The 14,596-nt window shown below is 35.4% G+C and overlaps 1 protein-coding gene across 1 annotated transcript in view; it reads left to right on the top strand.

Annotated features, from left to right (window-relative positions):
* Positions 1 to 14,596, top strand: part of ANO3 (anoctamin 3) — a 201,549-nt gene that overhangs the window by 128,338 nt on the left and 58,615 nt on the right. The window contains exon 4 of the mRNA XM_031050410.2: positions 5,235 to 5,371. Coding sequence (XP_030906270.2) covers positions 5,235 to 5,371 — 137 coding nt within the window. The remainder of the gene's footprint in view (positions 1 to 5,234; positions 5,372 to 14,596) is intronic.

Raw genomic sequence — 14,596 nt, 5'->3', positions numbered from 1 at the left:
AGCACTCACTAGCAAATAAATCAAAATAATTATTCTTTTTTCAAGTCTTTTTTTTTATTTTGTGAATTAGGTTAATTATGAAGAATTTACGCATAGTAACTAATCCTCCTTAGCATGAAATGAAATCCTTCCTACATAGGAACTTGATCATGAGTGATGTAGTTCATAATTTTCCTATAGCCTTATAGTTTTCATGTGTTCTGATTCTAATTATTACAAAGCGTATGTATAAGAAACTCCCTTAATTACATGCCATGATGCAACATAGTGAATTGAGAAATTAAGAACTGCATCAAAATTAACAATTCAACAAAGTATCAGCATGAGTGCATGATTAAAACTTTCATCTTTCTATTACAGAAGACCTTGAAAGTGAATTTTGGTCAAGTGATATTATGATAAACTGAAATGGACAGAATAACCTATGCAATGCATGCAATATTGACATGAAAGGAGGGGCTGAAAACTCACAGAGGATGTGACTCCAGAAAGCCAGGCTCAGTTTCTGCTTCAACTGAAACGTGATGTTTCCATTGTGACATTTAAAATTGTTTGTTCAGAAGCTTGTGTTCTTTAGGCAATACCTGCAAAATAAGGGCCGTCACATCTATTCTGTGTTGTGAGATGGCTGAAAAGCTGCATTAGGTCAGTTTTTCCTGTACCTGGTCTGTGAGGGAATTGTCCATCTTCCATGTTAGAACTTGTTCCTGCCTGGAGAACTGGCAGCATGGCTGGAGAAGCTGTGATCTGTTATGAACATAGTGCTTGCCAAAACATAGTAAGGATTAATTTTTGGAGTTAATATTGAGGTTCAAAATATCAAAGTGCTTTGGGCATTTAATCTGCCTGTTGAGATTCTGTACATACTCTTAACTCCTCCAAACAGCCATAATACCTGACTCCCCTTTTAAAAAAATTAGAAATATTCTGTGTAATTTTTATCACTGTCTGAAAGGTCATGAGAAATTGTGCGTTAAGAAAACCCTGCGCTTGTCTGTTATGGTAGTTTTTTGATATCTAAACACACATACATAGGTAATTGAAAAACCTTTCATGTTATGCATATAATATAGTATTTCAGGTACACAGCAGAATAAAATAAGATGTAAATCCATCACAATGCCACTTATCCAGGTGCCCAGTGATATCCTTCTCCAGGTTGTTGTTTCTAGAACTAAAATTAGGACAAAAGGGGATTAATTTATTGACCAATAATCTCTTCTTATGAAAGCTTTTCAAGACCCATCTGCAAATGTGTAAAGCCTTAAAGTGAGTCAGGAGTCATCATATCACTGTTTGTGAAACAGAAACTATTTAGGAATAATCTTAATTTTCCGTAAGTATGACTCATTGCAGTTGAGGAATATTTGCTTTTCTGTGCCAGTTATCTGAAATATATTGGTGGATTGCATGTTACGGGTGCTTTTTTTTCCTCTAACTGTTATAAATTAAATGCACTCTTGGCCCTTTAGGCAAGTATGATGGAAAGAATGGTAGGCAAGCATTTAAGACCCAAAAATGGAAATGTGAAGTGTGGACCTCGAAATCAATGTTTGAACAAAGTGCCTATGCATAGTGAGGTAAAAGACTCCCAGAGCTGAAAGTTTCTACTACATTTTATCCTACAAGTGCCCTTAGGGCAAATCTTAATGTCATGTATCAAGCATAGCAAAATTGTATGTCACCAAGTGTAGATAGGTTTTTGTGATGTATGAAGGCTGAAGTCACTCATCGTGTCTTCTTATTACAAGATAGCAAAACAAAGCAACTACTGGGATGGAGAGATCTGTTATCTGCTTGATTAATGCTTGAATTTTTTAAAATCACTTTATACTTGAGCGTGGATCCAAAGTGAGGGTACGCATTATTTAGTTATATGTTCACTTGTGCTCACAATTATATATATATATGAGTGAATATGTTTTAAGTACGTACCCAGTTAAAGAGAAGGCCTTGACTTACTGAATAGTGGAGTTCACATTGTCTTTGCTGAAATATGATTCAGTCTCTGCCTCTGGAATTAGAAGCTGTAGTCTTTTTCTCTGGTTTAATATCCTCATCTTTATTTAAAATTCAGCCTTTAATGATTTTTTAAATAAAAGTTTTTATTTGACAACACTTCAAAAAGCTCTCAACTACCACAAGTTTTAATTAACATAACTTAATAACTCAAATACATCAGCAAAATGGCAGTTAAAATGCAAAGCCAAATAATGAAGATTGTGGAGGAAATGATGGCAGAAAATACTGTTGCTTTATACACAAATATATAAAAATGCTACACAAGTTTAGAAACTGCAGTTACTGAAGAAATACTTAAGGAGTTAAATCACCATCTTGTGATAAGCTTTGGTGATGCTAGGAACAATCAGCTCAAGTTAATTTAGATTTAACAATATCTATTTTTTGGCTTAACGGGTGGGAAAATTAAGGAAGAGAGACTTTCTTTTGTAGTAAAGGTGGTGGATACATTATTTCATGAAAAGCACCCCATCACAGAAAAATACAAATCCATAGTCAATGCTGTTGGTGGCAAAGCTTAATTTCTGCTTTTTTCTAAACCCAACTTGTTTCATTCTCTGTCATTTAAAAATTTTAAAACTAATCAAAAGAAATTTCAAAAAAGTTCAGCTTAAGAAAAAAAACGAGCCATCTACAACACACACACTTTGCAACTGTTCTTTCTAACTTCTTCTGGTATAGAGATATGTTGTAATCCATTGAATTTTTACCTTAAGCATAATTATTTATATTACAGATTTTTCTAAAATATATGCTGCAGAAGAGATAAGTGACACTAGTCTATTCAAAGTATCTATAGAGCACACTTTAGGTGTCCTGTTAACGTTAATGTCTCAAACTACATGAATATTAAGAAAAATGCACTTTTTAAAGATAAATCTAAAATGTGGATAAGGTGCTATGTCTCTCAGACAGGTATAACAAATGTTTATTCAATTGCTGTGTTTAAATGCCGTGTTTTAATCTTCATTTCTTCTTTCCTCCCTTTTTTACTTTGTGGGACATTGCTTTAGGTGCATAGAATAAGTAATCAGCTGCTCAGAGATATAGTAAGAAGTATTGTTCAATTTTATATAAGAAATGCACCTCTTTAATTCTAAATGTATTTTTATGGGGAGTTTTGTTGCTAAATCCCTTTTGTGCTACATTTGAGACAGAGATAGCAGGTATCTCTAGGTGGAAGGTGATAATTTTTTTTTTAATGGAAAATATATGCTACACTTCAAAGCTGTGTCCTTGAAAACATAAATAAAAGCTTAGTAGGTAAAAATATGTTGACTGCTAATGGAAAGCTTGTTTCATGGCTTTAAGAAGTTGAAAAAACATTAGGTATTTTTGCAAAGCTTTTTTTTTTTTAGTATTAGGTGTACTCATAATGTCTAATCCTCTAAAACTTCCCTCATAAAAATAGACTTTTTAATACAAGTAGAGTCTTTCGGCTTAAATATCCTATTTCCGTTCCATTTTTGTAGTCCTGTCTCTTCATTTTACTGGCTTCTGTTACAAGCTCTTGATCTTTATTAAAGCTGAGAGCTCCTCACATCTGGCCATGACTAAAATCTTGCTTAAGTATCCTGTTTTCTACTTTGTATACCTCCTACTTGAAACCTACTTCACAGTCTTTTTACTGCATTCATTTTTGTGGACCAGAGACTAACCTGTATACTAAGATTAAAATATTGCTTAAAATAAAATCCCTGAGGTTGGTGCTCTGACAATTAAAACAGGCTATTTCATATATTAAGAAATCCCTCCACAGATGTACTGAGGTTAATATCAAAGTCAGGAATTACCAGGGCCTTGTTTTGTGTAATCATGCAAGTAGCTCAATTTCAGAAAGAACAACCCTTGGTAAATATTCTGGTGTAATTTTCCATATCAGAAATATTTAGGCTATGTGAGAAAATTGTTGTTTGGGGTTTCTTTTCTGTAGTACTTACTGTGGAGAATTTAACTGAACAGCTTATTGAAAAATACTTTGTTGTTACAGATGAGCTTTTATGAATATAAAATTTGGGAAGCTCAAGACTGTGGATCCCACAGCAACCATGACTTGTTTCTTGACATCTATTCAGTGTTTAGAGTAATTGGGCTAAATGCTGTTCCCAGTCCCCCATGACTTTTCCCGTGTTGATGTGAAAGCTGAGATGGGAACTTAACTCAGTATTTCTGGATAACTTTTTTGTCTGAATATCTCTTTTCAACTTGTCCAAGATATAATTGTGTAGGAATAATTATTCCATCTTTTTCATCTTTAAAATATTTTTTCAAGACTAACCATTTTCCAGCATTCATTATAACTTACATGGTCCAATGTTGCGCAGAAATTACCCCTCATTTTACCCCTGCTGGGTAAGTATGGTAAGTATTGTCATGATTTTTTGATGGAGAATATGCAAGAAAATTACATGTCTGGAAAATGTCTCCCTTCTGAAAGAGGCTGTAGAGTGACTCAGAGACTTGAATCCTTCTAACTTGCCTGCAGTGGTGATTCAGGTAGAAATCTAGTCTGTTAGAGTGGATCTTTGTAAGCTTTGAGGATGGTTCTCAGTCATTTGCAGCTCTCTTTGGATACTCAACTTTTAATAGAAACTTTTGTTGAGCAATTAAAAATCCAATGTAAACACTTTCTTCATTGTGTTAACTGTCTTCTGCCACTGATAGGGGTACCTCTTAAAATATGTTCTCGAGTGGTCACAGCAATACCTTAATATGCAAATTTTCAAATACTATAACCAAGTATGAGCAGCATGAGTGTAGGCCCATCAGGCATTTTTATTGCTTGTTTAAATTTAAAGCATGAGAGGTTACTCAGGTCTGCAAGATGCACCTTCCTATGTGATAACATGTTCTGAGTCTGGACAAGTGTAAATCAAGCAGAAAAACATTTGAATATTTGCTTTATATTGCATTGGGTTTGGATTGTTTGGGTTTTTTTTAGGTACTGTAAAGAATGTTGTGGGCTTTTTCAATTTGAATGATAATAGAAGTGTTTCTATAGGCCTTCTACTAAAAATAAAAGTCACTTCTAGCTTAAGGAAGAGATGATGACATTTCAGTAAAAAACTTTTGCAAGAAGGGATACATAGACTAAAAGTTATTAAAAAGTGGATAACTAAAATGAATATTCAACTCTGGCTCTAACAATACTGTTAGTTTCTTTCTTCTGTAACCTAAAATGAGTCCACTGTTTTCTTCTGGTTTTCCTTCAGGCATAGGAAAGGAAAAAGACACATACACAGATGATTCAGAACATGGAAATTATGATGCTCGTACAGATCAGTCATTGCTTCTTCAAAACAAACTTACCAGGCAGAAAACAGAACCTCAGACCAAATCGTCTTTAAAGGTAACAGACACAAACCTTTATTAAATCGTATCAATTATCAGAATGTGCTTAAATATTTTAAGATATAATTTTCAAGGGATTAAGTAAATTGCATCTTAAATGAGCATCTCATGTAAAAGAAATAATATAGAAAGATTATAGTTTGACCTGCAGAATCAGTGAATGGAATTCTCTGTACTAAAAGTGACCAAAATTATATAGAATCTAGGGTTCTAATGATTTCTATCAACTAAACTAAAGCTAAAAGGCAGTGGACTTTTTTCAAAAAAATTGTATTGCACAGAATTTAAGACCTAGGTTTCCCAGCAAGTTGTGAAATTCATGTCAGCTGGGAGGTCTCAAGAAATTATGAGAGTTTAGAAGAATGATGTTCATGTAGTGAATAATTTAAAGGGTAGGATTCTCCGTGTAACCAAAATCCAAATTATATCTTTCACAATGAGTGAAGGATAAAATTCACTTGTGTACAGGAGAATGTAAGAGTATTTTCAGGACCCTCAGCTAAAGCACTGGAAAAGCCATCTTCCCTGGTAAAACTGACATGTTATCTTCCTTAGTAGTTACCTAATCACAGTATTCATCACAGTGCATTTCCTACAGCAGTTTGTCCACTATAATGCCAAAGAAATAGGATGGACTTTCATTTCAAAACATGTATTTTTATTACTGTTCTGCTCTGGAAGATCCTTATTTGTCCTTTCCATTAAGAATAATTACTTGTAAATGTGTGATGAACAGCCTAACCTCAGGAAATCCTGAATATTTTAATTCTTCACACACCGGAAGTAGTGTAATTCAGCAGCCCAATTTTTACCAGTGATTCTCTGATGTTTGTTATATAAAGACATGAATAATTCCACACTACAAATCCAGAAATTCTTAAATTGCTTTAAGATTCTGTGCTTTACATACAATATATTCTTCAGTTGACCCTTATACAGCTCTATCATGTATCATGTTATGCCTCTTGCAGTTTGTGACTTGAGCATTGAATGCACTTTTCACGAGTTGTAAAGCTTGTTCTCGTCATACTGATCACCATTCCTACAGGAATTCTTGTACACGTGTGCATTGATGTGATCTCCCAGACTCCATTTCATGGGGTGGTTTTAGAAAAACTTTTTTATAATATTTATCTAATAACTTTTAGATAGGTTTATAGGTAATTTTTGTTACACATCAGAAATCAGGGACATGAAAATATAACTTCAGTAGTGACAGAAAAGGCTTATCATAGTATCATAGAATGGTTTGGATTAGAAGAGACCTTAAAAGATCATCTAGTTCCAACTGCCTGCCATGGGCAGGGATACTTAACCTAAACCATTGCAATAAGAGTTTTTGTGGTCACAGGTCTATCTTTTTTTTTTTTTTTTCTTTTTTCTTCAAGGTTAGCTGAATAGAGGCAGAAATAAGAATGGATGTTCTTATTTGATTTTGCTGATTAATTAGACAAAGTATTTTATGTTACATGTGGCCTAAATGACAGAAAAAACAGCACAGAATCTGCAGTGTTTAGACTGTTACAGAGCGTTAAATATTTTTAATAGCAGGGAAGGCCACTACAGAGATCATCTAGTAACAGATAATTTCTGCATAGTGACAGGCAGTTTTTGTGCTAAAGCAAGGTATTTTTTATAGTTCTGTATAAAATATAAAATGACCACTAGCTGTGTTTTCTCCAAGCCTTGCATTCAGGACTGATACAAAGTTTTTAAGAGCAACTAAACTAACTTTCAAAGTTTAAAGAGAAGCCTTTTATTTGTATTAAGTTGAAACAAAAATGTGCTTCTTATTGTTCAATCTCCTGCCCTGACATACTGAACAAAGTACTTCAGGGTTTAAAACCAGTCTCCTGAAGCCATGTCTAGCATTTAGCATTGACAACTCCTTATGTAGCCCCAGCCTCTTCACTGGTGTGGTGGTGCGAGAGGTAGAGAAGGCCTTGGCTCTGTGTAAGCACTGCTCAGCAGGAATGAAAACATCCCTGAATTATTAATACTGTTTTCAGCAGAAATCCAAACCATAGCCCCATACCAGCTGCTATGAAGAAAATTAACTCTACCTGAGCCAACAGCAGCACTTAAGGCAACAAAGCAGATTTCTCCTCCTATTTATTGTTTTTCTGCCTCTACTGGGAAAAGGCAGAGGGGATTTAGATTACTTTTGTGTTAGAAAAGAAGGTTACTATTTTGCCTTTGGATTATTGTACAAGTCTTTGTGGAAGTTAGTGTAAGATGTCTAAGGGAAACATCTTCCCAAAATGGATATAAAACTAGCAGAACAGACACCTAATTCTTTTTGAGACTGCTGAAATCACAGAAGGCTGTTCATCTTTACAGCTGGTAAGTACTCTCATATACTTGGAAAAGAAACTGATCAATTGCAATAAAAACAGTCTTCTCAGTCTGACCAAGAATTATTTAGTGTTTCAGATGGCACACACAAAGTGTCTCTTTCCATAAATCTGGTTTGTATTGCTGCAGTTTTAAAGCTTTAGAAATATCAGGTAATTTTGAGATAGCATCTGGAGGCCGACATTCATCTTGACACTTACCTGCTTTTCTTGTTTCCTTGATGGTTAGTGTAAGCTAGTATAATTTAAGAATCAACAGATCTCATAAATGAAAAATTGTGAGTTCAGACCCATGTCTTCCTTATCCATGTCAGACATCTTTTCATCACCAACGACTGCTGAGATTGGGTGGAAAGTATAATTTCATGTATGTATTTGTGCCAACGGGATCTCACACAGAGGAATGATGCCAACAAGTGGCTACTCAGCAAAGTACCAAATGAGCAGTATCTGCTATTGCAAGGGAAATGTAGGAATGAGAAGGTTCCTGACTGGAAAGTTGATGTTTGAAATATTCTAGTTTCACTAAGAAAGGAATGCAGGCTTAAATAGACTCTGTCACTTGAATGGAAGGCAACATTTGTACAGAAAAGCTGTGAAGTCAGTAGCAATGAATTCTTTTCTGTACCAATTACTGCCACATGTATAGCAGCAAGATAGGAATATTTGAGAAATTACACTTCCATTTCCTTTCATCAACTTCACTATTGTTACTCTCATGGATGATTTCTTTTTATCAGTTTTTTATCTTGGTAGTGTGTTTTGCTGTCTGGTGAGGTAAAGAAAATATTTGGAACAAAGTTCACATGTTATCACTAGGGGTTCAGGAACTATAAAGAAACTGCCTAAATAGCAGCCTAGTATACTGCCTTTTGTGTCTGGACTAGCTTGGTGTTGGATAGCATCTGAAATTATTTCTCTTTTCTCTTTCAGTCCCTGGAAATGTTCTTTAACCCCTAAGGAATTTTAAAGAATATCTTATAACAGCAATTGGCCAAAGTATATGGAGAATTGTATCTAATGAGCTGGGCATGGTGCTAAAAATTTGTTATACTTTAAGCAAAACTCAGAATGTTTGGAGTAGATTATTACAATGATTAGTAAAGAATAAATCATCCTGTGAAAATGTGAAATACATTGTTTAGGCATTTTATTGGATTCTTTGTGATTTTGGACATGTCCCTCTCTCTCCTGCAAAACAAATTTTTGCTTACAGAATGTTATGGTAGTTTTGACAACTAGAATAAATTAAATGTAGTATCTGTGGAATAAAAGCATTCTTCAATCTTAATATTTTATCTTATCTTAAACACATTTACAGAAATTATTTTCTGGTTTCTTTTTTTCCTCTTTAAGTCCATAACTTTCAGAGTTGCACAGATTTGTGCTGTGTATTCTAATCCTGTTGATTTATCAACAGTTTCACATACATTATTTTACTCGCAATCCTGCTTCTGCTTTCAGTGGAAGTCAAGCATACATGCTGAAAGAGAGGGTTTGGCAATAAAAATGTTTTAGTGTGTATATAAGAACAAGATGTTGTGAGCTGACAGCAGTGTGATGGAAAGGAGAATAGCAAAGGGAGCCTGATAGATAAGGAGTAGTCCACAAATGCAGTCTAATATCACAGAAGTAAATAAATTTCAAAAGGAATGATAACAGATGAAATTGTTGTACCAGAACAGAATGACATGGTAAAGTGCAAAAAGAGTTAACTTCGTCTTTATGCTTTCAGTGCATGGCTCTCATCAGCTGTGAGATTTTGGTAAAAACAAACAAACAAACAAACAAAACAAAAAAACCCCCAAAACCAAAATCCTGACATTAAAACCTTAGGAGATGCAGGGAAAGTAGTGAGTAATATTATCATAATGATGAAAGTTTTTAAAAATAAACATGTAAAAAAAAATGTTCAGTGGCCATGTCAGGATGCTTCTTTTTAAGGCCTCCTTATTGGACTTACAGAGCAAATAGAAGTGGTTAAGTATTAGAAATGAGAAACCTTCTCCTGTCTCCAAACATCCTCCATTGCTGCTTCCTCATACAGTAACACAGAACAGACTTATGCTCAAAATTTTGCATAAGATCACCTAAAATTATTACTTTCCTGAAGCAACATATACTTTTTGTATTATATAGAAACAGATTTTTCATGCTTACTCTGTAGGGCTGAACAGAACAAAACCAAACAAAAACGAACAAGATGCCCTTTGTGAAGAAGCTAAAATAAATGCTAATTATTTTGTTAGCACAGTCAGATGTTTCTGGAAGTCTTCCTCTGTGCTCAGAAAATAGCTAGGTTCTGCACAGTACAGTGTAGTATACACTGAAATGCATTAGCTTGGGTAACTATAGCAGCCTGTCATATTAACCAGTCTTTGTTGTCTTTGATGCCCAAGTTAGTTTGGATATCTTTGCATATGCAAATATGTCCCCAATTTTCTTTCCAAGGTTGTTATGCTCATGGGCAAAACAAAAAAAAAAAAAAACCAACCCAAAATCCAAACAATGGGAACTTAAAATCAATTGATCTATATTTTTGGAATTAGGAAACTGAAAGGATGAATATAATAAATGTATTTCTGGCTTATCCATTCCAAACCCCTTCAAAGACAAGATGACTGCAAACTTAGTTGTGTGCTTAGGAAATTTCTCATCAAGCACATCTTAGGGTTGTCTTCATTGGAGTATGATTTTTAAAATGTAAAAAATACCTACTGCTGTTTTAATATCTTTTAAAATATTTTCACAGCTAATTCCATGTAACTTCAGAAGCCTGTGAACTTTTTAGTGTTGTAGGTTTGATTTTTAAACATTTTGAAACAATGCAAGTATCAATTAGGTATCTGGCTTTTTTCATGGAAATAAGGCTGTTGCAGTTAGTATTAGACATGTATTTATTTCCAGAAAATAACTTAAGGGAAGAGTTGAGTTATAAGCTCTGACTGTAGACACTAGCCACTGAAATGGTGGCATCCTTCAGTGTAAATATTACTGAAGACATCAATGTAAAGTTCATGGTAACAGTATTAGGAAGAATTAGTAATGAAAATAAAGGAGGTGGTTTCCATGGATCAGTAGTTCCTCTACTTAATAGCATCTTATGAGCTTCTAAGAACACTAAATTACATTGGAAGACAGGTGTGGGTTTTTTTGTGAGAAATAACCATTCTACTCAAAACAGGAAAGCTATTCATGTAGATATTGCAGTTTTAAGTAGCTACTATGATGAAGAATTTCACACATCAAACTATCTCTGTCAGAATTCGTGTCCTAGGTCCTCAGATTGTTTCCATGGCTACTTCTGTCTTATACATGATTTAATAGCACTAAACCCTTTATTATTACGTCTTAAAAACCAAGATATGAAGAGTTACAGAAAACTGCTTTTCCTTGCCCCACTTCTGATAACTGTTGTGTTTTACAGTGAAAGTTTCATTCTTCTCCTCTTACTCCTCCATTCCAAGCTGATTTTCCTTGACCACAACAAACAAACAAACAAACAAAAAACCAAGACATGTGAGTGAGTCTCTCTTTAGCATGCATCTTCATTATTATCAAAATTATTTTTCTCTAGCCCATTTAGCTGTCAGAAGGTTCAGGCTGTCTTAGGGAGGAAATTAATTTTGTTCTAAGCATCAATGCAATGAAATAAAAAGATGCAGGGGAGAGAATTCCAAGGCCCAGCTGTGCACGTCCATGTTTTGGATCTCAGATACCAGTCTGTTGGAATATTTACTTTCCTTTATGCAATTTTACAATCTAAATCACACCATCACACAGAGGAAAGTTGAACTTCATTCTGTCTAGTGTAGAAGCAAACCAAATACATCGTGGCTTAATTATTGTGTACTGTATCAGTTGGCACTTATGTAAGTGAATACTTCTGTTTTTGATTATGGCTGTAAGTTGATGTTTTCTAGATGTTTATATTAATGTAAAACTTCCTTATATCTGCTTATTAAGTGAACAATAGTCCTTGACTTCAAACTCCTGTCTCTAGCTGCAACTGCTGTCATGCAGCAACTTTTTCCCCTTCTTAAATCTGTTATCCCAGAGGTGCTACCACCATCACTGATGGGCTTAGCCTTGACCAGCTGCAGGTCCATCTTGGAGCCATCTGGCATTGGCTTCATCAAAGACAGGGGAAGCTTCTAGCATCTTCTAGCATCAGAAACTGTCACTGTAGTCCCTGTGCTACCAAAACCTTGCCACACAAACCCACTACAAGTATTTATGGAAATGCAGATAAAGCTGCAAATGGAGTAGCTGAGCTTGGGAAAGGGATAGAGAGAAGAATTTCGCATCCCTACATGAACAGGGAATGGAGGGAAGGGGTTCTGGTAAATTGTGTTACAGTGCATACTATGTCATTTACTCTTATATGAATCTAAAACTTGCTTATTGTTTTGGGAATGGTTCTGACTCACTTTTCTAAAAATTGGTAAAATTTTAATTAGTAGACTGAAGTCAGTAGAGTTTAAATAGTTATAATTTCTGTGAATTGTGCTGTTTAAATTAATTGGGGAGAGAAAGAGCCTGTAAAACAGCTGTTCCCACTTTGTAAATTGCACATTGATTATTAATTAGAATCTGAAAAATAAATAGTTTCTTGAAAAAATCCCTTGATGTTGGCTCAATTAAAGGAAAATCTTCATATACCACATATGAATAGAAATGTAAACTCTTATTTTATAACTTTGCTAAATATTTGCGTTATATTTTCACTTTTTTGGCTTGAGCAAAACCTTTTTCTAGGTTAAATTGATTAACTTGTTTTGTGTAAACTATTAAACTTCAGTTGAATAACTATGTCAGTATTTTGAATTTTACACTGTATCAGACTTCAAAGCAGTGTGTCATGTTATTTATTATAATAATCACAAGCTGTGAATCACCCAAAAATGTTGTTAAATAATAAATAAAACTAAGGAACTGCAGCAGATCTGTAGTGCTGAAGCCTCAAGTTTTCTTCTACTCTGATGCAAACCAGTGTGTTACTATTCTGCATTATGAATGAAATTACTGTTGAGTGAAGAATAGCTTCACAGCCTCAGTACACAATTAGATAATATTTAAAGACTTGGGAAGAACAAGGTGAAGTTAAAATGTTGAGTTTGCAAGCTGAATTATACAGCAGTATTCTAAAAGGAATGTTTCAATTCAAACTTAAGTTCTCACATGTGTGTAAATGCAGGTGAGCTGATAAGGTGGATGCTGTTCAGAAAATCTGGAAAACTAAGGAGGTAGAGAGGATGAAGATTAGAGAAAAAAAGCAGACATTGATCAGTCCATGTTTCAAGTGAAACAGGAAATCTTAAAAGAAAATAGAGGAGAGTAAGGGCTTTGCACAAAATATTTCTTCTGATGCTTTTCTCCTCTGATGTGTTGAGAAAAAGATGAAAGAATGAGTACAGGTTGGGGGTTGACCTGCTGGAAAGGAGTGAAGGCGAAAGGGACCTGGGGGTCCTGGTGGATAGGAGGATGACCATGAGCCAGCAGTGTGCCCTTGTGGCCAAGAAGGCAAATGGCATCCTAGGGTGCATTAGAAAGGGTGTGGTTAATAGGGCAAGAGAGGTTCTCCTCCCCTCTACTCTGCCTTGGTGAGGCCACATCTGGAATATTGCATCCAGTTCTGGGCCCCTCAGTTCAAGAAGGACAGGGAATTGCTTGAAAGAGTCCAGCGCAGAGCCACAAAGATGATTAAGGGAGTGGAACACCTCCCTTATGAGGAGAGGCTGAGGGAGCTGGGTCTCTTTAGCTTGGAGGAGTCTGAGGGGTGACCTCATCAGTGTTTACAAATATGTAAAGGGTGAGTGTCAGGATGATGGAGCTAGGCTTTTTTCAGTGATATCCAGTGACAGGACAAGGGGCAATGGGTGTAAACTGGAGCATAGGAGGTTCCACATTAACATCAGGAAGAACTTCTTTACTGTAAGAGTGACAGAGCACTGGAACAGGTTGCCCAGGTGGGTTGGAGATACTCAAGGCCCGGCTGGACAAGTTCCTGTGTGATGTACTCTAGGTTACCCTGCTCTTGCAGGGGGGTAGGACTAGATGATCTTTTGAGGTCCCTTCCAACCCTTGGGATTCTGGGATTCTGTGATTTATTGGTCCAAAAGAGCACACAAATATTGAATGTGCTTTCCCTGGATGCCCTTTGTACTAAGAGACTTATTCCCTTTCATAGGTATAGATGATTGCCAATATACCTTGACTCATGTTTAATTGTAATGACTGCTCCCTGTTCTCTGTACACCTTATGAAGCTCCTTCACATCAACTGAAAAAAACTCCACCTAAGTTACCAGATAATTTCTTTTCCTGATATTCTTGTTAATAAAGGTGGACAGCATTGCTTGAGAATTGCACTAAAGTGGAACTAGTGGTGCCAGTAGTGTTGAAGTGAATCAGTCCTAAAATCAATAAAGGTCAGGTTCCCAGCACAGTTGTGGTGAGTGGCTTCTCTGTCACACTTCTTAGCTGGTGGCAGTAGTACTCTGAAAGTGCTCTGCGATGAACAGATGAAACACTTCTCTCTACCATCAGTGCAGCTCATTATTTATTGAACATTGCTCCCAAAGAATTCTGTTTGAGGCAGATGAATCTGAGGGCGTATTTGCAGACTGTTGTTAATCTGAGAAAGAAAACATGTTTTTCCAAGACTGAAGAAAATAATTTAGAAATTATGAAAGAAAGGCTAGAAGTAATAATCCAAAGAAAGGCAGAAGTTTATTACAGAAGGATAGATTTAATTTGCACAATGTCTGTGCAGAACTTGCATGAGCAGAAATTGTATAACAGAAGTTTCAGATCTCCCCTTTTGGGGGAAATTTTTCTGGCCTTTTCTGTCTCCTTTTACCTGATTCA

The sequence above is a fragment of the Melopsittacus undulatus genome, chromosome 8 (assembly GCF_012275295.1).
Source record: "Melopsittacus undulatus isolate bMelUnd1 chromosome 8, bMelUnd1.mat.Z, whole genome shotgun sequence".
Lineage (NCBI taxonomy): Eukaryota > Metazoa > Chordata > Aves > Psittaciformes > Psittaculidae > Melopsittacus > Melopsittacus undulatus.
The sequence above is the reverse complement of the archived record's forward strand: the minus strand, read 5'-3'. Positions and strand labels throughout refer to the sequence as shown.